The sequence below is a fragment of the Canis lupus genome, chromosome 7 (assembly GCF_011100685.1).
Source record: "Canis lupus familiaris isolate Mischka breed German Shepherd chromosome 7, alternate assembly UU_Cfam_GSD_1.0, whole genome shotgun sequence".
NCBI lineage: Eukaryota > Metazoa > Chordata > Mammalia > Carnivora > Canidae > Canis > Canis lupus.
In genome coordinates this window covers 38465613-38490468 of record NC_049228.1, presented here as the reverse complement: position 1 = coordinate 38490468, position 24856 = coordinate 38465613, and the positions used below count along the sequence as shown (strand labels likewise).

Here is a 24856-nt window from a genome sequence, read left to right as displayed (position 1 = left end):
CTTGCATGTCAACACACCCGTTAAAGCAAGGCCCAGACACCCGCTTCTTTTGTTCCAGAAACTATGGCTGATAGAGGTGCAGCCACATCCCCCAGAGTTAGGGGCAGGAGGACAAGGTGAGACACTCTGGGTGCCATGTGTGAGGGGCCCGGAGAGAGAGGTCTGTCAATAGTCTCCTGTTGCCGTGACTCAGCCAATATCTCCTGTTGCAACAGACCCTGTATGGGGGCATAGGCCCTTCCCACCCAGGCCCCCGCCCCAGGCCAGGCACCTACCACAGGGGCCTCAGGTGGGGCTATCCGGAGGCCCTGGGACAGGATCCCCGCGAAGTTGGTGGTCCTGGACCCGTGCCACAGCAACCTCCGGTTATGCAGCTGCTTGAAGGGCTTGTAGCGTTGGCTCTCGCCTTCACGCTCAATCTTAAAGATCTGCTCGGGGGTGGGGGTGGGATTAATGGAAGGAAATGCCAGAAGCCGTTGGTTAACAGATTGGCCTGACCCAGGAGAACAGGAACGGTCTCTAGAGCTAGAGGCCACAGCAGAGAGAGAGGTTGGGTCAGGTGGGGATGAGCTACTCCACCAGAACCCCACCTTGCAGAGGCTGCCTTTACCCTGAACGCTACAGGTAGCAGAGGCACCCCTGAGAGGTGCTCCGAGGTGCATCTCATTGTACATTCTGGGTCTCCATCTAGGCTTTGAGATCGGAAAGGAACAGAAAAAGAGATACAAAGCGCCCCCCAAACCACAACACTGCTAATTTTTCTCAACCAACAAATCAGTCACTTCCTCTAGTTAAAGTAAAGGAAAGGTTTTTTTTTCCCCTGCCTAGACCCAGGCGGGAGTGAGTAGGCAGGAGCCTGTGGGACTAAACAATGGTAAGAGGAGGAAGAGTCTTACATCAACAACCTCCAGGTCATATGCGTTGTGCGTGGTCGCGTGAGTGTTCTTAACGTACTTCCTGATGGTCTCGGCTTCCTCAGAATCTCTGTCCACCACCTACAACGTTGTTGGGAGTCAGAGTGCAGAAGACCCCAAGTACAGTCACCCCACACATGGGCCGACACTGCATGAACTGTCAGGTTTTGAGGACAGGATGAGAACTCCGAGTCTCTGGAATTCTCAGGGCTGGGCGCACCATGGCCAGCGTGTCTACCCAACAACCGCCTACTCGTTAACATTATCCACGGCGCACAAACATGAGTGCACTATGAGGAAGGCCGAGGTTTCATACTCTCAGCCAAAGTGCAGAAAACCCAGGAATTCTGGTTTTCTTCACAGCTTAAAAGGCTTAGAATCTGTAAACAGAAAGCAAATAAGCCCTTCACAGAGAACTGGGCCCACAGCACTCCCGTCAGGAGGTGCCCCAGGGACCAAACAAGTGACCTTGGTGGCTTACTCTCTGAGGACCCACAGAACTCTGCTTTGTCTTAGGTAATAAAGCAAAGGCTCTTTCCATTGAGGTAAAATTTCATTCCAGGCTCACGTTAACCTGGCCACACCGCAGGGTCCCAAGAAGGGAGACACGCGGGAAAGGAGATCAGACTCAAGGTCAAGGCAAGCTGGAGGCTGAGTGCCCAAGCCCCCAACACTCCCAGAGTTCAGGGACTGTGCACCACCTCAAGTCCACAGTATGAACCTAGGTACCGTGTACTAGTATGACTGCCACTTTGGAAATGGGCACAACAAGCCTTATAGAGTTCATAGCACACAAGTCTCCAAAAACAGATCCTCTCTAGGTTAAGGAAAAGTGAACTTTCTGAAAGGCTGCTCAAAAACTAGTCTCTGTACCAGAGGCCTGGCTTGGAAGCTGCCTGGCCAAGGTGCTTACATACAGATGAGAAGCTCCTGGGTTCTCCAAGGGCCAGGCACACAGCATCTGGGAACATGCTGAAATCAGGCCAGCTCCTGGGCCCCAGCCATTGGTTTTAAGGAGGCCTCCAGGAGAAACGCATGTTGTAGTTTGGGGACTGTTGCTCTCGGGATGAGTGGTTGGATGCTCCAGAGAAGGGGGTGCCTATTACCTTAATGTCAGTCTTGAGCTTCTCATAGTTGACGTCGATGGGGTCCTTGCTGCTGTCATCAGAGCCACCCCTGAGCAAACTGTAGGCCACCTCGATGTCCAGTAGGTTGTCCAGCATTTCCACCTTGGCCTGGAAGAACAGATAGGAAACCCTGGGCTACGGACCTGGGTGAGGGAGACACACCTTGTTTTACCAGAGAAAATCCATACACAGAGAACCAGAAGGGACAGTGAAAGGAGGACCCCCCAGCTGGTTGGGGACAGCATGGGACACCAAGAGGGGCGTGCTCCCTGGGGGAGAGGAGAGCCAGAAGCTACAAGGACATGCGGAGAACCGAAGGGGACCTATCGCTGGCACCCAGATGAGGCAGAGACAGAAACCGGGGAGGAACACGTGGTTAGAAAGGGCTGTCCGGCTCCTAAGGCTCGTTCCCCCAGACTAATATGGTAGAACTAGGGAAGGAAAACACATCTGTCTTGCCTGTGGTCGGTCTGCACTGATGTGGAAAGACACTGTACTTCAAAAGGAGGGCCCAAAGGTGGTCCTCCCAGCACCAGCCTCTACTCTGAGGAAGCACCAGCCAGAACCCACACCAAAGCCCCGCAGATCCGAGGCTCCCTCCTGAACCCCTTGTGCTACCTGCACACAATCCGCGTTGTTCAGGAGTGGGGGCTTCTTCATCCCAAAGTCGTGGGGGATCAGGGTGTAGAAGCGATTCGAGAGATCCAGGATCTGGGAGTCACTGCTGCCCTGGGACACTGCCTTTGGGGGAGGGCACAGAGATTGAGGCAGCAGGGTCCGGGGTGGACACAAGCCAGGAAACAGAGATCATGTTCAAGACCAGTGCACATCATTGTCACACCAGCCTGAGCGCCGGATCCCCCTCCCGTGCAAGCATTCATTTCCAAAAGACCTGTATCGTTATGGACCTGCAACACTCCCCACCACAATGCAAGGTGTCCACTGCAGCATCTAGGTGGTGAGCTCAGGGGCATTCCCATAAAACCTCAACTTTGTGAGTGTTTGGGAACTTTTCACAACAAAATGTTGAAAGGGAAAAAGCCCCTCTCCTATGAATTCTGGTGGCCCCTCCACACCAATCCACTGATCTTCAGCTGTAAGGCAGGGAGTTCAAGCTCCCTTTGCTGCCACAATGCCAATTCGTGTTCCGTATACCTAAGTGCTCAGTATATGCAGAGATGGAGAAGCTAGACTGCCGTGATACTAGACTGACAGGCAGCGGGATGGCCACAGGGTGGTAAACCACAACAGCTTGGTCCCAACACCCCTCCCTTCCCCCACCACGCAGGCTCTGCATCGTGGGGAAGGACGCGCTACCAGCCTCTCCTGGGGATTCTCGAACAGGGCAGAGCATGGGCGGAGACCGTTCACAGCTCAGCGAGTGGGTAGCAAGGGAAGGGCCCCAGGGCTCGGAGCAGTGTTTGCTGGATTTAAGAGCTCTGTCTCACGGTTTCTTTCCAAGCACCAGCAGGGAGTCTGCTTCAGCAGGAAGGTCTCAGTTCAGCTTCCTGGGTGCCCCTCTTCCTTCACAGGCCAGGCCTGCCCCCCTGCCCCCTAGTCAGCCCCTCACAGCACAGTGTTAAAGGACCTGTGGACTAGGGGACGCTGGCAGATGGCCGGTAAGGTGATGTTCAATGAGGATGAACCAAAGTGAAAAAATACTTTGCTTTCCATTTGATTTCCTAGTAACTTTAGCCTTTTTCTACCTTTGTAAAGATTTTCTCTTTGGGCGCCTGGGTGGCTCAGTTGGTGAAAAGTCCGCCTTCAGCTCAGGTCATGATTTCAGGGTCCTGGGATAGAGCCCTGTGTCAAGGTACCTGCTTGATTGGCATCCTCCTTCTCCCTCTGCCCCCTCCACTCATGTTCTCTCTCAAATAAATAATAAAATCTTTAAGAAAAAGATTTTATTTTTAAGTACTTTCTACACCCAACATGGAGCTTGAACTCAAGACCCTAAGATTAAGAGTCAAAAGCTCCACTGAGCCAGCTGGGTGTCCCAATTTCAATTTTTTGAAGTTTATTTATTTTAGAGAGAGTGCACACGGGTGCACCAGTGGGAGGGTCAGAGAGTCTAAGGCAGACTCCCGATGAGCAAGGAGACTGACAAAGGACTTGGTCTCTCAACCCCGAGATCACGACCTGAGCCAAATTCAAGAGTTGGACACTCAACCAACTGAGTCACCCAGGTGCCCCTGAGCCTAACTCTTCAGATCACACAAAATCAGGCTATTTTCAGGAGGTAGGAGAACCAAATGCCTTTATTGGTTTCTAAGAGTTTGTTATACATCTGATGACTGAAAATACAGCTAACTCATTAGTTTTGTGACCCCTTTTGACAAGTGGTGGGCACTTACCCTATGTACTGAATTGAAAAAACCTAGGCCCTCATGAGTTGTGGTGCAGTACCTCACTGACCCAGAGTCAATGCCCCTCAGTGAGCCCACTACCCCCAGAGAGGCTGCCCCCTAGCCATGGGCCTGTCTTTACCTGCTGCACTTCACTGAGGATGGAGTACGCGGCCTGAATCTGCCGTTTGCTCAGCTTCCCCAAGGGCATCTTCTGAAGGTCAATCTGAGAAAATAGGGGAGAATTGTCCCTCTGAAAGCCTATCTGTGCGGTGGCCAATGGCAGAGCTAGAGGGTGCCGTGTCCGGCCTCCTGGCCCTGCTGGAAGCGATCACACAGTTGCCTGGTCTTCATGGGGAGATCCAGAGAGTCTGCCCTGCAGGGCCTGAGTGAGAGGGGGTCATATTCCCTTCATTTATGCAGTGATGAGCCACCAGGGACTCCTCTACCCCTGATTTGCACTAGGGTAGCTAACTTCCAGGAGAGGGCCCAGCACGACTCCCACTCAGGCCCAAAGCAAGTATGAGGGCCAGCCTACATGGCATACCCTGGGGTCTCAGAGCCTGGGCAGTTCCCAGGTGAGTAAGGACTATCAAGTGGTGAACAAGGTTTTCAGGAGTACACACTCCTGAACATATCTACTTATATTCAAATTAATGCCATCTTTTTTGAATCGGTTATCTTAAAAGGCTCCACAATTATTTGAGCGACGCTGCTGCTGCTCACAGCTGAGAAATTACCAGTAAGACCCGTGGCAAAGACGCAGTGGAAAAGCAAGAATCGCCGCTAGAGGGCCTGGTCCCCATCAGCTACACCTTCCTCCAAGGTCACCCACAGACCTAGTGAGCATCCTGGCCCATGTGGTTTGCTCCCAGTCCCCAGGGCCCCCTGTGCACCCCCACACGTGCACAGATGGAACAGATGGAGCTGAAGGAGCACCAGGCAGGGGCCAGTGGTTGCAGCATCTGATGCTGACTACACACATGGCTTCTCTCCCCTTGAATAGAAAGAAACTCTCCACCCTGAGGGGAGATGTGGTTTGCAGAACATTACATAGCCGGAGCCAGGTCTGGGGAAGATAGGAAGATAGGTGAACCATGCTGGGACAATGGGATACGTCAAGGAGCGTGGTATCCCAAGTACGGACCAGAAACTGGCTCTGGGAGCCATAGAGGAAGGAGCTCTGAGCACAGCTCTGAAGGAGGCTGTGAGACAAGAGCAGGGCCAGTGCTCCCAGCTGCAGGGCCCCTGGCCTGTCTCTTCCTGGGAAGCTAAGGCACCTGAGCCAAAGCCAGGACAGGAATGGTATTCTAAAGGAGACTGGCCTGAGAAATTCTATCAACCAGAGCACAGGAAGCTAGAAATGTCATGTGGAACATTTCTCCTAAAACATAAAAAAAATGGAGACCATCCCTCCCCTGCGCCCACGTCCCTGTTGAGCTCGTCCACTAGCTGTCATACTGGTCAGCCTTCCTGACAGAAGTCGGTACAGGGGTTTATTTGAATGGCACTGCATGAGTCCTGGCCATTTGTAATCCTGTTAGAGGACCTCTAGGACTCCACATTGTTCTCTAACAGCAGCTGGACAGGGTCGGCCCTGCCAGGGATTCCACACTCACCTCCCAGGGAAAGCTGAGCCAGGTTGGAGAACAAACAGGGACAGGTGGTCTCATCCAGGCCCTCCCTATCCTGCCCTGGGCAGGAGGAACAGGACAAACCCACACCCACCTTTCCCTGAAGCAGGAGGAGTTCTGATGGCCTAAGTGTCAGGAATTTCCCACACCTGCTCAGCGCTGCTCACTGGTCACTGTAAATGGGCTACACCTTGAACTTCCAGAACAACTCTGCCTACCCCGCCTCCCTGAGCCACACCCACATGCGCTCACATGGCAGCAAGGGGACAAGAGCAAGGGACGGGGGACCCAGAGGCCAGCTCTCCCTAGCACACTGTACATTTCATGGCAGGTCAGCGATCCCCTGCAAGGGCATGAGCAGCCCAGGCAGAAGCGGACACCTGCCACCAACAGCCCGAGCTCGCTAGTGGCCCAGTGCTCAACTCTTCAACCCCAGCAGAGCTCGCAAAGGAAGAAAAGTTCAATAACCTCATATTCCACCATGGCTTTCTTCATACTTTCCACGTCAAAGATCATCTTAATGAGGTCCTGTACGGGCTTGGGGAGCTTGGACTTGGTGCCAGGCTTCACTGTCAGCTTCTTCACCGCCTCTTCGTCCTTCATGGAAAAGAGATTAAATCGGTAAGAGACCCCCGTTCAACCACCCCAGTGAAATGGTGGCAGCATCTGGGCGGCAGATGAAGGACACCACAAGACCGAGTGTCAATGGCAGCAAAGGCTGAGGAAGTGTTGCCAGGAGGAGTGCGTAGGAGTCTGCCCCAGGATCAGACCCTTCCTCTAAATGCCGCTGGAAGCGCTCAGCTCTAAGCAGGCTGACCTGCAGGCACCCCCTGCCACATGCCCTCACCCCCTCCTGCTCATCACCTGCCCAGGGCCCACTATGGACCAAGAGGACTCTGGACAGATCCTCCCCATTCCTCTCCCACTGCCTCACCCCAGGGCCTCTGTAAGAAGTTCCTACAACCTTCTATACAGTCCCAAAAGATCAAGTACCCAGACCCATTTCCTGCCACACAGACTGATGCATGAGCTCTCCATCCTCCTCTGCCTCATCCCTGCTCCCTGACAAGCTAAGAGCACAAGACTATACTGTCTGGTTCTGCTATCTGCAGAACCCAGGCTAGGAAAAAAAAAAAAAAAAAAAAAAAAAAGAACCCAGGCTAGGTCAGGACCACACTGCATTCAGAATGTCTGAACTCTTGTCACTTAGGAACCAGATAGGATAGGGACTGCGGCCTGTCCATCAGATTGTCCCTAGCAACTAGCCACAGCTGGTATTTGCTCTGAGTGAACATTGATCCTGGAATCTGTTGAGCTGCATGGAGGAACCTGTGCTGTGTTCATGCCCCTGGCTGCAGCCGTCAGCTTGACTTCATGTCCAAACACGGAGTCTGCACCGCTTTTGTATTCCCTGCTTATGGCTCCACTGTAAGGCAAACTGTTAATGGTTAAAACCCTTCGTAAGTACATATTCTCTGTGACTCGATATCTCCAACGCTAGTGGTAATAACCACAGAAATATTTATGAAAGCAGTAGCCTCATTACAGATGATTTATAGGCCATGAACTACAACCTGACATCTGTGCAGCCCTAACAGATAGTTGCTCCAGACCAGTGCAGATTAACTCACGGGCTGCTGTTCTGAAAGACAGCCAGTCCGAATGCAGACGTGTCACAAGGGCTAAAAACACACCAGATTTCAAAGATTTAGTTTCAGAAAGGTGGGGGGGGGGGAGGAAAAAAAGAAAGGAAAATAAATTATTAAGATACTTTCAGTTTCTTTTTACTTTTTAAAATGTAGCGCCTGCAACAGTATAATCTACATAGGTGGTTGTGGGTGCTCTCAACACAGCCTGTGGAGCAGGACTCCAGTTCTCTGGTGAGGAAAAGTATCCGTGGAGAGACAGAGGCACTAAAGACATACACCATTATTGTAACCATACTAACTCTAGGTTGACTATGATTTTGTCTTTGTCTTTCTCAAATTTTCTAAAATGTTATTTTTGAAATCAGAAAAATTAATCAGTAGGGAACGCTGCTGAGTCAATCTCCAGGGTCTCAAACTCGTCATTACAGATACAAATTCTATTTTTCTTTTAAAGATTTTATTTATTTATTCACGAGAAACACAGGCAGAGACACAGGCAGAGGGAGTAGCAGGCTCCCTATAGGGAGCCTCATGGGAGAATCGATCCCAGGACCCCAGGATCACAACCTGAACCAATGGCAGATGCTTATCCACTGAGCCAACCAGGTGCCCCTAAGTTCTATTTTTTTTTTTAAAGATTGAAGTAATCTCCAGGGATGCCTGTGGCTCAGTGGTTGAGCATCTGCCTTTGGCTCAGGGTATGATCCCAGGGTCCTGGGATCGAGTCCTGCATTGAGCCTGGTTCCCTCTCTGCCTATGACTCTCATGAATAAATAAAATCTTAAAAAAAAAAGTAATCTCCAAAGTCAACATGGGTCTCAGAAACTCACAACCCTAAGATCAAAAGTTGTTACCAACAGAGCCAGCCAGGTGCTTCTAAATTCTATTTTTAATAGTGAGAGCTTAAAATACTCTATTAACTAGAAACCACTCATTTGAAACACATTAAGCCTCAAAGATTAAGAATTAAAATCTCTACTCCTCTATAAATCTCTTGCCCTCTGGGAAGTAAACATGGTCCCCCACCTTTATTAAAGTACAGCTGACTCTTGAACAACACAGGTTTGGACTGTGTGGGCCCACTTATACATAGATTTTTAAATTATTATTTTTTTAAAAATATTTTATTTATTTGAGAAAGAAAGAGAGCACACAAGTGAAGAGGGAGAAGCAGACTCCTAACTGAGGAGGGAGACCAACAGAGGACTTGATCCCAGGACCCTGAGATCATGACCTGAGCCGAAGGCAGATGCTTCACCCACTAAGCCACCCAGGTGCCCCTGGATTTTCTGTTCTTTAAAAAAGAAATACATGAATGCCCTGCTGGCTCAGTAGAAGAGCATGTGATTCTTGATCCCGGGGTTGTGATTCTGAATCTGACGTGGAGTATAAAGTTCACTTAAATAAATAAAAAATCATTAAGAAAAAAAGTGTATTTTCTCTTCATAATGATTTCTTCTCTCTAGCTTAGTTTATTATAAAACTACGGTATGGAATACATGTAACACAAAATAAGCTGTAACCAACTTTTCCTACTAGTAGGGCTCCTGGTCAACAGCAGGCAATTAGTGAATTGGGGAGTCAAGTTGTATGTGGATTTTCGACCGCATGGGGGGAGGGATCAGTACCCCAAACCCTCCATTCAAGGGGCAACTGTCACAGATTTTCATATAAAAACCAGGGTAAGCATCGTGCCAGAGAAGACCTCCATAAAGCTATCTGGTGACGTACACAGGAAGGTGAGCTAGCTACAAATGTGTTAACAAAAACCATCAGACCTGGGACCCCCAAACCATGACCTAGGAGAGCCCGGGTCACTGTAATTCTATCTTGATGATAAATCAGTCACATGACCTGTGATGAAACACAGGGTCAGGGAAGAAGACGCATCTGAAGAATTACTCCCGTTGCACCAAATGAGCAAAGACTGACCCCCGCCACGCTACCTGTGTTGTCTGAGCTTATCCTGCACCATGTGGATTTGATTCATACGTACATGCGCTTTCTATCTGTGAGGATGCCCATGTGATTTGTTTACTATATTCTTGCTGCAGTGCACCGGTTTCTGCGTGTTGGGCTGACCTTGCATTCTCAGGTATTAAATCCTGTGCTGCGCCCCATTAAGGACTGTGTCTATGACCCTACGGACACTGGAGTTGTCCTACCGTATCTCTGGCTTTGGTGTCACAAGCCTCACGTTTGGTAGCATTGGCCTCACGTCACAAGCTGGGAAGTGTCCCCCCACCCCCCCGACTCTTATTTGTGGGAAGAGTTTCAGAAGGATCAGTGTTAGTACTTATTTGAGCATTTGGAACCATTTACCAGAGAGGCTGTCTGACCCAAGGCATATTACAGAAACTCTGGCACCCATTGCTTTTGCCAAAAGCAGATGATGGAAGAAGCTAAGTGATTACCTGGCCATAGTCAATCTCCAGAGGGTAGAATTTTTTGGGATGCTTCGTGAAGTTCTTGGCGTGCCAGGCATTCCCAGTTTTCTCTTCATACAATTTCATAAAGTGCTCGATGGCTTCCTCCTTGGACGGCACCTGCTCCAGTTTGTTGCTGCCAATCACGGTGCCCACACGGCCCCAGGACCGAAAGATCCAGTACCTGTGACAGGGCGTGGAGGGAGGGTAAGGATCAGATACAAACTGTGGGCTGGCCACTCACATCTCGGGAGGTTTCTCTTCCCTGCCACTCCACTTGGAGGAGAAAGAGCTTCAACCCCCAAGATGCTGACTGATACAGAGAACAGAAAAAAACACTGTAACAAAGGACTTTTGCTTTTGATGGAACTGAGGAGTAGAACTTTAAAGAAAGCCCCTTCAAATTTCATCATCGGTGAATGGGCCCTAGGACATGCCCAAGAACAGGTTACACTGCCATCTGGCAGGCAAGCTTGTGGAGTGAACCCCGGGGCTTATAATAAACTATAACTTTATATAAACACCTGATTTCACTCCTCAAAGAAATACAGTAAGCATCATTTGGCAGTCCTGTGCTCAAGAGATGCAACCGTTAGGGACATGCTTGAAAGATTCTGAAGGCTCTGGGGCTCAGCTCAGAGGCTGAGATGTGACAAGCACTGGGTGTGTGTGTCTGTGTGTGCACGGGGGCTCGTGTGCACGTGTGTCAGCAGCATGGAGGCTGAGCCCACAGTGTAAGGCCACCATTCTCTGTTCCCATGTCAACCTGGGGTACACACCACAGGTACCCGACAAGCTGTGCTGCTTAGTTTTTTTTTTGGGGGGGGGGGGGGGGAGTTCGTCTTTCTTAAAATAATGGAAATAATGTATAAGCTGAGTTTTAAGTCACAATAAGATGGTATCAGAACCTCAGACACAAGATTTATTTGTATGCATTTTTTTTTAATTTTTTTTTTTTAATTTTTATTTATTTATGATAGTTAGAGAGAGAGAGAGGCAGAGACACAGGCAGAGGGAGAAGCAGGCTCCATGCACCGGGAGCCCAACGTGGGATTCGATCCCGGGTCTCCAGGATCACGCCCTGGGCCAAAGGCAGGCGCCAAACCGCTGCGCCACCCAGGGATCCCATGCACTTTTAAGAAAACCAAAGAATTTAAAGAAGATCTAGGGCTTCCTGGAGGTTTTCTGGGTTCTTGCACAGAGATTCAGAAACGCAATCCCTGCTTGTGTTTTTCCCTGGAAAGGTCTGGGAGGTGCTTTCCCCAACTGTCCTGAAGAAATGTCCAGATCTGAAAGCCCATGCTGCCCCTTCAGTGAAAACCAGTTAAAGTGGGCCACCAGAGCAGATGATAATCCACATGCTGGAAGGCTTATTTCTTCAGAAAATCTAAGTAGCCTACTAGATAGTTTGGACCCTCAGGGTCACTTCTGAGCCACTTTCCAGGTGAAACTTTTGGTGAGAAGTAGAGGCAGTGGGAAGAACCAAGCCACCCACTGCTTATAGATAGCCGCTGGCCACGGTTTCTTAAAAGGGCTGAGTTGGCTCCCACAGGGCCACCGCTACACAGCTTCTGCCTTTCAACTAACTCCTGGACTTCCAGTGGGGAAAATTTCTACTTGCTAACAAGAAACAGTCCAGGTTAACCCACAAGTTCTGGTCCCACCAAACTGTACCTCCAAACGTGTGTACAGGGGTCAGACACTCTGGATTCAAAGGGCTGTTAAGAGTCCTGGGAGATGGTGGGACAAAACACACCCTGTGAAGCTGGGGGGCCAGACTCTAGGGAACCAGGCCTCCCCACACCCCTCTCGGGCCTACCCCCTTCACGGGGCCACCTCGCAGGCATTCCGTCCTGTCCCCAGAACACACCTGCTTTCTTTGTCATCCTCCAGGAGCTGCAGCTTGTAGTAGGAGTTGGTTCCCTTCACGATGTCTACCAGGCCTAGGGTGGCGCTGAACACTTTACCACCTTTCTCCAGAACATGTGCAGAGTGTTCCAGACCTGTGGAAGAGGCAGGGTGCCCTGTTTTAACTCCCATGAGGGGCCAATGCACTCTGGGAGAAGGAGGTCTGCAGGCGGTAAGGGGCGGGGGGCTTTCACACCCCCAGACACCATACTGCCAGTCAGATGACGCCCAAGAGGTAGGAGGGCACAGGTGCAGCCTGGGCACCCTAGTCTCTTGACCACCCATCCACTCCCGCTCCTGTGAGCTCACCTGAATCTGGATCAACAGCAGCACCACCTTTCAGAGTTAATTTCATTCTCTTCTCAGATTTGTTGACGCCTTGGAAGGGGACAAGAACTGTAACTGCTCAAGTAAAACAGAACTAGGAAATACGGGTGGGGTGGAAGGCAGGGCGAGGGAGCAGTCTGCCAGCATCCACAGACCATCTCAGGAGTTTGTGGGCCTCACCTTCCTCCTTGACCGGGCCCTTGCTCTTCTTGGAGAGCGCAGCTCCTGATTTGGCTTTAGGGGCTGCAGGCTCTGCTGGCTCTGCCTTCACCTCAGCCCCCCAGGGAGCCAGCACATGGGCGGAGAGCAAATCCTGAAGGCTCCTGGTGGAATCAGACACGTCCCGGAGAAAATCCTCAGATACCACTCGGATGCTGGCCTCTCTCACCTCCTCCATCTTCTTGTTCATCTTCTCCACCTCCTCTGTTCAAACCAGGGGAAGAACGGCCGAAGCATTAACTGTGAAGTAAAGCCAGAGCCCTGCTGACTGAGCCTGAGCCCCTCCTTGTCACCTAGTGCTGGGGGCCCATGTACAGTGCCGCCTCCTGCACACGGGTCTAGGCCTGTGGGCAGATGCACCCCAGAAGAGGAGCCACCTGCAGCCCAAACGGTAGGAAAGTGCTCGACCCTGCACCTCCCCAGGGCATCCCCAAGCACACAACAAGCAACTGGTTGCCCCTGCTCTGCAGGATGCCCCTTAATTCTATGGACAATTTCCCTTACATGTGGAAGCATTCTAGTTTGATGTGGTCCTGTTGGTCTGTTTTTTTTCTTGGGTGCCAGAGTCAAAAATCACCAAAACCAGGGTCAAGGAGCTCACCGTCTATTCTGTGCTCTCTTCTATGAATTTTGTAGTTGTGGGTCTCACATACAAGTCTACAATCCATTCTGAGTAAATTTTTGTGAGCAGTGTGAGGCAGGGATCTGGCTTTCTCCAGAGTGTATTCTTGGCTTTCTACCCTGTTCCGCTGACCTCTGGGTGTTCACACGTCAGCTCCACACTACTCTGATACTAGAGCTCATAATGTAGTTTGCAATCAAGGAGCATGATGCCTCCTGCTCTGTCTTTTCTCAAAACTGCTCTGGCTGTTTGGAGCATCTGTGGTTCCACATGCATCTCAGGATCGTCTGCTCCACTTCTGTGAGGAACCAGCACCAGCTTTTCACAGGTAATGCAGGAATCTGTCCTGCTTCCAGTGTGTGGAGTGCCTTTGACTAGGTAAGCTACTTATCTCCAATCCTTCAAGATTTTTTCCTCTGAGACTTTACTGTGTTCTTTTGTTTTGAATTCATCCCCATTTTTCTGTCTTGCCTCACTCTATGGGTAGGTGAGACAAGTACCTCTCCTGGTCCTGAAGGAGCCCTCGTATAGGAGGTGAGTGTTTGTCAGCCCCGCCCCGGCTCTGCTGTTCCTCAAACCCCCAAGCTTGTCCATGCAGCTGCTGTGCTTTTCAGAGCCCCCAGTGGTTGTGGTTGTGCCAAGACCATTCATGTCCCCAAAGTGAGGCGCTCTGGTCAGCTCGGGAGAGAAAGCATGTGAACACACAGGACAGAGTGGCTTCACAAAATACAGGCACTGGTATCCCTTCAGACCCAAACAATGCTGCTGACCAGACACCTACCTGGGAGTGCCCTGCGGATGCCACACCATACTCAGTGTCCCCTTACTCAAGCTCACCGCCATGGCAGGAAGCACACTGGGCACCTGTTCTACAACCAGGTTCAACTCACTTTTTTTTTTTTTTTAAAGATTTTTATTTATTCATGAGAGACACATAAAAAGAGAGACAGAGACACAGGCAGAAGGAGACACATGCAGGGAGCCTGACGTGGGACTCGATCCTGGGACTCCAGGATCATGCCCTGAGCCAAAGGCAGACGTGCTCAACCACTAAGCCACCCAGGTGTCCTGGTTCAACTCACTTTTGGTACTGATGCACAGGGAGGCCTTATTGGCTGTGCCTGTCAACTTTCCCCCGAGCTTCTCAATCATGGCCTTCACTTCATCCTTGTTCCGCGAGAGTTTCCCAAGAGTCAGGATCTTCATGTTGGACAATGGCTTACCTGGGAAAAGAGAACAGTGGTTAGGCAGCGAGGTCTCAGGGAGGCTGGGACAGGCTGCAGGGCCTGGACACCCTCAGCTCCCCTCTGGTGCCCGAGTGATAAGTATATGAAAATAGAGGCTGAGGGCTATTGGGAAAGCAGGATAGGACAGCAAGTGGAGAGCCTGTCTCGTCCCCTAACACACAAAGGACCAGGCTAGGGGAAAAGCCACATAACAACACTGTCCTGTGAATAGGCTGGCCTGGCCAGCAGGGTCTCCTGGCTCTGTCCCACAGGGAGACCCAGAAAGCTGCATGTGGGGACCACCAGGCTGGTAGTGGGATGGGAGGCAGAGAGCTGAGCTCCCATTACTTTTCTTTTCCCAACTCGCAATTTCTTATGTGATACTTATGAACCTCATCAAATAGATTAAGACTCATTAAGGGCAGTCACTCCACGCTGTGGTCAGCAGGATGCCAAGCTAGGTAACCGATTCCAAACACAAAGACCCTGGCACTTCCCTAGAACAGAGCCCAGATCAGAAAGCCCCATGACAGGGGCTGTGCCTAGGTGTGGTGAGGGTGGATCAGGGCTGGCTCCGCACTCCTAGAACAGGGAGGGAAACGTCCCTCAAGCCCTTCCTGTGAGGGCAAGTCAAGACTGACCCCACACCCCAAAAAATAGACTGACTCAGAATGACCATGCACACGTAGGCCTCCTTGGGAGGAAGGAGGAGGTCATTAACAGGCTCACATGCAGGGTCAGCCCCTTGTCTTCCACCCACCCACCTGTGGCTGTAGCCCTTAGGCTATACCATGTGTCTCTGAGTGAACAAAGGCAGCAAGTCTCTTCTCTGGATGGAAAACCACCAACTGATCTGTGTCTGTGGTGTGGAATATTTGTATTCATAGGAGTTGGAACCTGCTTTAGCGGCCAAGGTCTCTAGCAGGTCTCTGTGTGCAAAAGACCCAACCATCCCATCAGGCTCAGGATGACTGACGGACACAGGGCTGCCCAGAGGCACGAAAGCAGTCTGTCGTGTGGTTTGGACAACATTCTGAATGTCACTCTCGGTAAGGCTGCCCTAAGGATTGGCAAACAGAGAATCTGGAGAGACCCTCCTCCTGCTAAGATCATGGGCCCCCCCCCCCCTGCAGGCGGCCCTGGAGCCCTACCTGGCGGAGTTGAGCTGTTTACACTAGCAGGCGCCAAGGCAGTGGAGGGCGGAGGTGCCGCTGCCACTGGGGCACTGGTCTCAGGGGGAAATATCCGGTCCTGCTTTTTGATCTTCAATTTCTTGAGATAAGAGATTTCTCGGAATTCCTAAAGAATTAAAGTTTCAGTTAAGAAACCAGTTCTCCCTTAAAATTACCGTCTGCCACAGCAAAGGTTTGGTCCGTTCAAACTAAGGAATTTCATTTTACTTCTTGTGATAAGGAATGACAAGAAAACAAGACAATGGGGCACCTGGGGGGCTCAGTGGGTTATGTCTGACTCTTGGTTTCCATTCAGGTTGTGATCTCAGGGTCGTGGGATGGAGTCTGTTAGGCTCCATGCTCAGTGGAGGGGGAGGTCCTGCTTGAGATCGCCCCCCCCCACACCGCCCAAAGATATTCTTTCTCACCCTCTGCCCCTCCCCCTGCTTGCTCTAAAATAAATAAATCCTAAAAAAGATTCGAGATTTCCAGCACAAAATACACGATCACTGCAAACACAGTGCTTATTTCTAGTGCTTCCACGTTTAGGATAATGCTGGCATGGATGCTGTAAGCAAAGAGTTTTCCTTAAAGATCAACCAACCAATCATGAATCAGCTGCCACGGCCTGAAACCCCCAGGCCTGGCCCTCGAGAGGCCCCTCAGGGGTCACATGCCCACGTCCCGAGACTGCACTGACTGGGAGAGAGGTTACTTCCCGAGAGGAAACCAGAGAGCTCCCCTCCCTTCTGAGAAGGTAACGTGGCTGCTGAGAGCAACAAGTGTTCCATAAGGACTCCGCCGGAGTTCAGGAACAGCATGGTGCAGGCAAGGAAGAGCCCACTCCCGTGTACCTGTGCTCCATGAATGCCCCGGATCAAAGGAGCAACAGACCATCTCCAAGTCATGCTGAACACTTACTGTGCCATATTATCATGGTGAGGTTATGAAGAGTTTCTTCTTTCAAGAAAGCAGTTCAGTGCTGACTGGGTCAGACATCTGAAGGCTAATGTGACAACAGATGGGGAACTTTGGGGGGGCTCCCTGGAGGCAATGACCTGTTTAGGCAGCTAGGGGCCAAAAAAGCAGGGTCCAAGCAAAGACGTATGACTGACATACTGTGGGATGCAGGGAACACTGGGGGGGTCAGTGTTCTATTGCTGGGAATGTAACGAGCTAGAGAGACCGTGTGTGTGCATGTGCAGTGGCAGTGACAGTACCCAGGAAGACAAGGGCAGCACAGAGCCTGAGGAAGGCCCACAGAGAGCAGCAGGCTCGCATGGAGCTGGGAATCCGTGAATCTGCACAGGCAGCAAGCACTGTGGACCTGAAAATAGGTCCTACACACACAGGTACCTTCAAAAGTAAGCACAATGCTGTGCAACTGGCCTGTGAAATACAAAATGGGTCCCCACTCCTTATGATCTCATTTTCTCAGAGATAGTAAAAGGGGTACAGGTACCACATTCAGGTATGTGACATTTGCAAACTCAGAAAAACTGGGAGAATATTTCCACGTGACCCAAGCAATCACTGAGGTCTTAAGGACACAAGCAGTGATGAGGTCAGAGCTGTTTTTGAGTGATTGCTCAAGTACAAGTTTAGAGAAAACAGCGAGGTGGGGTACAATGATGGCAGCAAGCAGGGGAGGCAAGAGGGTGGCAGGAAAAGAGTTCGAGTGTAGGTGCTGTGCTGACGGAGCCAGGGGGACACCCGAGTGACATGCTAAGTCTCGTGCCACCGGCCCACAGGCTTGTTGGCCTCCTGCACAAGCACAAGAAGTGAGGCAGCCCTGCCCACATAGAGTCTGAGGGTGCAGACAGTCCCAACTGAGGATTTCCAAGTGAGTTTTTGGTATCCTGAGAATTCAACATGCATTCCCATTAAAAACAAAAAAACCCAAAAAAACCACTACAACAGGAGGAGATACTTGAACTCCGGACCCAACTCCCCTTAGAACTAAGGCAGGAAGTCTACGGCCATACCACCCTGAACGCGCCCGATCTCGTCTGATCTCGGAAGCTAAGCAGGGTCGGGCCTGGTTAGTACTTGGATGGGAGAACTAAGGCAGGAAAACATCCTTAGGAAATTGTCTCCTATCACCGAGGTGAGAATTATCATCATTCATTTGTTCACCAGCGGGTCTTTTGTGCCTAGAACAGTGCCTGGCACACAGGAAGCCCTCAATAAGCAAAGACAAAGGTAATTCAGTCTTGGCAAGCAAGAGGACAATGCCAATCATCAAAACCTTATGCCAATAGGACAAAACTTGTACTCCTGCTAGGACTGCTTGTGCTTCTATGTTTGTGGAGTTTGCAAACTTACAGACCAATAATACGGTTTTATATTCTGAGTGTAAGGATGGCCTTGTTGGAAAGACTAAGAACACAGCACTGCAGTCATGGAGACTTGGAGTGTGAACAAGCCCAGAAGAGGGATGACGGTGTTCTTCTGCTAACATCCAAGAATCCACCCCCTCACACACCCACTTACCTTCGGGGTCACCCACTCCTTCCGGCTGGGTGTCTGTGTCTTGACCATACACTTGGTCCAGGCAGTGACATCCCCGGTACAGTAGTAGGCATCACTCTTGAAGACCAGCTGGCCTGAGCATTCCTCACAGGGAAGGAGGGCACCGAACACCATGCCATCAGCCACTCGGTCCAAGATCTGAAGCCAGGTAGCAAACAGGTCAAGAGAGGAGAGGAGAGGCTATAGGGAAGGACACTTACCGACCCAGGAGGAAGAGCAGGAAGACCTTGCTAACTAAGAGAGAAAGGGCTGGCCCCGACACGGACTCCTCGGTGCAGCTGGTTACAGGCAGAGCTTGGACTTCTCTGAGAGGCCTCATGTCTCCACGTGAAGTGCCACAGTCCCTACCCCCTGGTGACTTAGAATAGTGTCCTGCTACCGCACAAGGAGCAGAGCCAGTGAGGCAAACCAGTGGGGTGCAGGTAGGCCTCCCTTCACCATGGGGGGCTCCACGCCCTCCAGACCTGCAGCCCCTGGGTGTCTGGGCCAAAATGTATGGCACATGCACCCAAGGCATATTCATAGCCCACCCTGGTCTCCTCCCTAAGCCCAGGGCTGACGTATGGAGTTTTCCTGTCCCCAGATGTGGTGACTGCGATAGCAAAGACCACACCACTGAACCACAGCATTTCCACTCCTCCCATCACCACCCTGGCCACCTCCTGCGTCTCACTGTACACGAAGGCAGCTCACCGCTGACTCCCCAGATGGCACTTGCTGCTTGTTGAAGATGAGCAGCTCTTTCAGGTCATTTGTAGAACACACTTTCTTTAGCTCGTCCTTGATGTTCCAGATCAGCTCGTTCTGGGCCTGCAGACAAAGCCAGGCAGCTGACAGACCAGCCCTGTCCATACAGAGACCCCACCGGGGCTGGTGGAGTGTGTGTGTGTTCTACCCGCCTCCACTGGTGTCCTCTTGGGGCAGCTGAGCTGTGCCTCTAAGCTGGTCCCCTCCACACGCCCGTGGAGTCTGTTCTAACCAGAGCATGCCGGGGACAGACAGACCTCAGAGGGAAGAGCCGGGACGTGGCTGTAGGGACGATTCCCAAGCACCCCTGCTGGCCTCAGTGGCATATCACACTAAGCATCACACAGGAACAGATCTCTGCTTTTCAGGACACGAGTTTTCCATCTTGGAGGCAATATGCATGCAGTGCCTACTCTTTTTTTTTTTTTTTTTTTTAATTTTCATTTATTTATGATAGTCACAGAGAGACTATCAGAGAGAGAGGCAGAGACACAGGCAGAGGGAGAAGCAGGATCGCGCCCTGGGCCAAAGGCAGGCGCCAAACCGCTGCGCCACCCAGGGATCCCAGTGCCTACTCTTTGTGGAAGCACTACAGCATCTTGTTTACCCTGACCACCACCCTGCCCATGATTCCATCAACCTCCTTCCTTGCTACAGTCCTGGACAAGCTCTTCACCACTCTCGGCCGCAGACCACACCCCTGCAAACCAGACATAAAAATGCTGGCCCCATTGACCCCATGGAGTTGCCCTCCACGCCACGTGAGGATTTTAACGGCATCTGGTTTTCAAAATATCTTACTTTTAAGTAATCTTTACCCCTCACAGAATAGGGCTCAAACTGAGGACCCTGAGATCCAGAGTCGCACACTCTATCCACTGAGCCAGCCAGGTGCCCCTCAAGTGAGGAAGGTTTAAATGCGACCAGCAAAGTGCCACCACACACATCTGGTGTCTGCTCCCAGCTCTGCTGTACCTGCCCTGCATCCCCCTGCACCTGTGCCACATCGCCAGTTACGGGTACAAGGTGGCAAGTCTAGCAGGACAAGTTTATTTTTAAGCATTTTTTAAAATTTTCACTTATTAAATCATGAGAGACAAACAGAGAGAGAAAGAGAGAGAGGTAGAGACACAGGCAGAGGGAGAAGTAGGCTCCACGCAGGGAACCTGACGTGGGACTCAAGCCCAGGTCTCCAGGACCACGACCTGGGCTGAAGGCAGCGCTAAACCGCTGAGCCACTCAGGCTGCCCAAAGCAGGACAAGTTTAAACGGAGGAAATGTACTACTTCACCTGCTTGACTAAAGTCAGAGGGCCAGTGGACATGGATGCGCCAGGCTGGCAAGGCCAGGGGAACATGTGAATTTCCAACTTTCTTTTTATCTATGATGGTGCTTGAGAAAACACCCAAAAAGGCAGAGGGCAAGTGCAAAAGAACACCAACCACAACCCTGCCAAGCCAGTTTTACACACTTCAGACATGGTTTCACTGAAGGACAATTACACTGTATCGATGATTCTTATCAAGAAGCTAGAACCAGGGCAGCCCCGGTGGCGCAGCGGTTTAGCGCTGCCTGCAGCCCAGGGCGCGATCCTAGAGATCCAGGATCGAGTCCCATGTCAGGCTCTCTGCATGGAGCCTGCTTCTCCCTCTGCCTGTGTCTCTGCCTCTCTCTCTCTCTCTCTCTCTATGAATAAGTAAATAATAAAAATAAAAAAAAGAAGCTAGAACCAAATCAGAAACTGCTTCGAATTTCTACACCACTGGCAAAAACTGAATTCTCTCATGAGCACCAAGCAGATGGCACACAGAAATCATGTTCCCAAAAATGACTGAGGACGGTTCTCCCAAACACCCAGCATTTTCTGATCAATACCTTCTATTTTGATTCAACACATCATCATCAACACAGTGCTGAATCTTTCTGGTCGATGACAATAGACTTAATGGGTGGTTCTCTCCTTCGCTATGTGTCTTCTATTGCTTTTGCAAACAAGAACTAGGAAACAAGCCTGTCTTTCCAGCCACTCATCTGGACCGAGCAAGTCTGCTATGCCAAAACTGAACATTCTATGTGCAACATGTGCCAGACCCATCAGATCCAGGATGCATGGCGATGTGCCCGGGGTGTGAGGCTGGTGAGCCACTGGTCTAGAACCCATTGCCTAAGCTGGGCTTTCCTTTAGGCAAGAAGTGGAGGACGGGAGGGACCATGCTATTTCTCAACTGCTTTCTGTTTGGGAATTCTTAGAGGTCTTGGCTAAGTGGGACGCACATACCCCCTGGAAATTTCTTCCCAGGATAAGGACAGAGAATAGACGGAACAGTGAGCAGAGACACAGTTCAGAGCTCACCTTCAGGGCCTTCTCAAGCCTACTGTCCTTATCCTTTTCTTTTTTAGATTTCTTCTTGGCCACTTCATCCATCCCATCCACCTCATCTCCTTTCCTCTTCCTGAAAGAGACATGGGATGTGACAGAGCCATCAGAACCCTGGAACCAGTGACTCAGGCGATGCAGAATCTTCCTGTCCCTGCAACTCCTGTCTGCCAGGCCCTGAATGCACTGCATCTCACTCTGCCCCCACTTTGCCCCCAAGAGCTTGCAGTCCACCCAGGTAGTGTTGGCCAACAGGCACCACACACCTCATGGCATACTCTGCTGCCAAGGAGAGGCTGGGGTTTGCCCTAGGAACTTGGAACAGCCCATGTAGGAACCAGGGCTCAGGCCCCACCCCATCTGATGTCAAACCCTCATGTACCTCTTCGCACAAATAAAGCACCTGGAAAGTTCTGGCAGGGACCATGACAGGTAAGCCCATTGCCGGGGGCAGGGTTTGTAAAAAAGATGAATCACTTGTCCCAGGGGCCAAGCCTTTCAAGCTAAATATAGGGCTGCTCCTAGGGCTGTTCTCAGAGGTGGGGCTGCACTGTCATTCAAACCCCTACCAAGGCAGCGATGGTCTTGGCACCACTACTCAGTCTGCCTGGGCTGGTTGCAGTCACCCCTGACTTGAAGGAGGCAGGGAGGGTCAGCAGCAGCCCCCAGGAACAGGGCAGTCACAGTGGTTAAGACTCACTTTCAGCTGTTATGGACCCGACTTCAAACCGTAACAAGTTTCCTCATCCTTGAAACAGAATACCATGTATCTAACAAGACCATGGGGATGGCTAACTAAATTATCCCCATCACATCAGAAGCACCCCATCAATTCAGGTGCTGTGATGGCATAAACATGAGCTTATGCCTTCCTGCACACATCATGGGCTGTGCTGTCCTGAGGACTCAATCCATGAGCTCGATTTTCCACTTTCCATACATATTCCAGAGCCACATATACTGTGCATGAACTGGTGTGTGATGAACTCAGTGCTTGACAGCTGCTTGATCATGGGGAGGTCAGGGTTACCCCAATCCTAACACTGACCACAGCCCTGCATGGCCCTGCCATGCCTCCCTAGCTAGGCCTGTTACACCAAGCAACTCCAGACTACAGCCCAGGGAGCAGCAGAGGGAGGTGACCTGGGCTGGCCAGACAGTGGGGCCTTGGGTCCACACCAAGGGCATGGTGAGGGCTGCTGGGAGGTGCTGGCTGTTTTGTTACCAAGGATTGTGTGCTACCCTAAATCTCAGCACAGGCAAGAACAAGTGCCTGTGGACTCCAGATTGGCATGACTGGGCTCCCCCATCCTAAATGTTGAGACCATATGAAACCCATACCATTTTGAAGGTAAACCAAGGAGCTTCTAATCTACTGCTCTCCGTACTCCTGTCACGATCCTCCTAACCATCATCAGAGACCCAGACACAAAGTTTGCAATGGGGATGGGGAAGCAGGTCATGCAGGGAGTCACAGGACACGTGGTAGTTGGCCCTGGCAGGGAGAATACTCAGGACAGGAGAGCCCTCCCTAAATGTGTGAAATGCTAACCTGGGGGTAGAGGGGATGACTGGCTGGTTCTGCCGGTCTGCCGATCAGATATGGAAGCAGGAACCCCCACAGCTCTCCCTATGTCCTCTGCCCCATAGCTGGGAAGGGGTTGAGCGCGGCTGTCACTGTCTCTCACTCTGCAGCCCCTGGCTTGCTGGCAGTCACCAAAGGGAGACACGGGAGTGGCCTGGAATCTGCAGGGTCTCACGGAACCCGCCCCTGCCCCGCCCACCTACCCTTCACTCTTGACTCCTGGGAGCTGCTTCTTCAGGGCTTCTTTATCTTCTGGAGTGAGGAGGCCAAAGCCCTTGAACTGACTGGCGCTGTACTCGGGCCGGAACCCCAGCTCCTCCCTGTTCTTAACAAAGCAGTTCGGGTGGTACCAGCGGTCAATCATGCCCAGTTGGGGCTTCTCTGGATCCAGCATCTTCTTGGACAGGCGTATTTGGCCCTGCAGGAAGAACCACATGTGGTACAAGAAATCCAGAAGTATGGGGGTGACCTGGGCTGGCCAGACAGTGGGGCCTTGGGTCCACACCAAGGGCATGGTGAGGGCTGCTGGGGGGTGCTGGCTGTTTTGTTACCAAGGATTGTGTGCTACCCTAAATCTCAGCACCCCATTTTAAATAGGGTCGACTCCAACTAGCCATTTACCCACCCACCCAGGCAGAAGAGCACGTCTTTCCTGAGAATGTTCTGCTGGCCAGGAGCAGACATAAGCACAGCCAGCCTTAGGCCACCAACTAGGACGCCATGCACCCCTGCCTGCAGACCCTTCAGCCTTTTTTAATACATGAAGGTCCCAAGGAGGCAGAGAAAAACCCACAATCCAGAAGCTCATGAGGCCTCGGGGACCAGGTTTATGAGCTCAGACGGGACATTCTCAGCAGTTCTGGGCTTATGAGATCCTCAGGTTATGCTTAACCACTAGTGCTGGCTAGCACTGGAAGCCCCCGTATATCATCTTAAAACACCTAAGGATATAGCTCCGGACCCCCAGAGGCTCTGGGAGTTAACACTCCTACCCCTAGGCTCACCTTTTCTATCTTCTCCAGGCAGCCCTTGCACGTGCTCCTGTTGGACTTGGCATATTCAGCTGCGAAGTCAGCCAGTGTCTTGTCTGTCTTGCCACCTCCTCCATCCTGGCCTTTGCCTGAAGGATCGGACATAGCAGCGCTGCACTCAGCCTCAGAACAGCTTCGGAGAGCCCAAGCCCGGGAGCTTTTCACTGGGACACCTGTGCCTACAACTGGCCCAGCTCCCCCACATCTGTCTCTACTAGCTGTGGCTGCTTTTCTGGCCATAAAAGACAACCCTTCATCAGACAGGCTCTCAGAAACAGCACAGGGCTCAGTCTCTCCTGGTTCTCTCCTTCTGATTCTCTCCATCACCACCCTGGGTGCTCCCTCACTTTGAAAAATACTTCCTTAGCTCTGATCTTCCATAGCTCTCTGATCAGAGAGCTATGCACTCTGCTACATTCTAACTACCCCTTCTGATTTCCCTTACATTTCTAGGTATCAAAGTTACAGGCATGTCTTCATACAGAAGTACAAGAAACAAGCAGTGAAGGCAGCATTTCTAAATTGGTGGGAAAAGCTGGGGTCATTCAGTAAGGAGCCTTGGCAATGAAGGGCCAAGCATCTGGGAACAAAGGAGAGTCTTATACAAAATAAGTCAATGACTGAATGCTTCTACCTTGAGGACAGACACCAGGCAAGGCTATCTCTCCCAACCACATCTATTCAACATTGTATTGGAGGCTCTAGTGAGTGCCATCAGGACAAGAAAAACAGACAAAAGGTGTAAGCCTGGAAAGAACAAGTACAGCCACTTCTACCTGTAGGGACACGATTGCACAAGCGGGAATATAGAAAAAAAACTACTTCTGCCATTAAGTAAATTGAGCAAATTTGGACAATGTAAGGTCAACATGTATCATGTTCCTATATGTGAACAATAAATCTATTAGAAAATTAAACTAGGGATCCCTGGGTGGCGCAGCGGTTTGGCGCCTGCCTTTGGCCCAGGGCGCGATCCTGGGGACCCGGGATCGAATCCCACATCGGGCTCCCGGTG

The 24856-nt window shown here is 51.2% G+C and overlaps 1 protein-coding gene and 1 long non-coding RNA gene across 2 annotated transcripts in view; one reads left to right on the top strand and one right to left on the bottom strand.

Annotated features, from left to right (window-relative positions):
* PARP1 (poly(ADP-ribose) polymerase 1) overlaps nt 1-24856 on the bottom strand; it is a 39997-nt gene that overhangs the window by 2833 nt on the left and 12308 nt on the right. Inside the window, exons 3-19 of the mRNA XM_038542813.1 lie at nt 23815-23930; nt 23014-23228; nt 21202-21301; nt 18795-18911; nt 18063-18239; nt 15549-15696; nt 14254-14394; nt 12511-12753; nt 12313-12381; nt 11966-12098; nt 10084-10279; nt 6489-6617; nt 4529-4612; nt 2660-2782; nt 2021-2149; nt 897-995; nt 276-428 (exon numbers count right to left, since the gene is read on the bottom strand). Coding sequence (XP_038398741.1) covers nt 276-428; nt 897-995; nt 2021-2149; nt 2660-2782; nt 4529-4612; nt 6489-6617; nt 10084-10279; nt 11966-12098; nt 12313-12381; nt 12511-12753; nt 14254-14394; nt 15549-15696; nt 18063-18239; nt 18795-18911; nt 21202-21301; nt 23014-23228; nt 23815-23930 — 2372 coding nt within the window. The remainder of the gene's footprint in view (nt 1-275; nt 429-896; nt 996-2020; nt 2150-2659; nt 2783-4528; nt 4613-6488; nt 6618-10083; nt 10280-11965; nt 12099-12312; nt 12382-12510; nt 12754-14253; nt 14395-15548; nt 15697-18062; nt 18240-18794; nt 18912-21201; nt 21302-23013; nt 23229-23814; nt 23931-24856) is intronic.
* On the top strand, nt 1502-7104 carry LOC119872550. Its single transcript, XR_005362275.1, has 3 exons — nt 1502-1639; nt 5076-5228; nt 6352-7104. It is a non-coding gene; the product is annotated as an uncharacterized LOC119872550 (long non-coding RNA).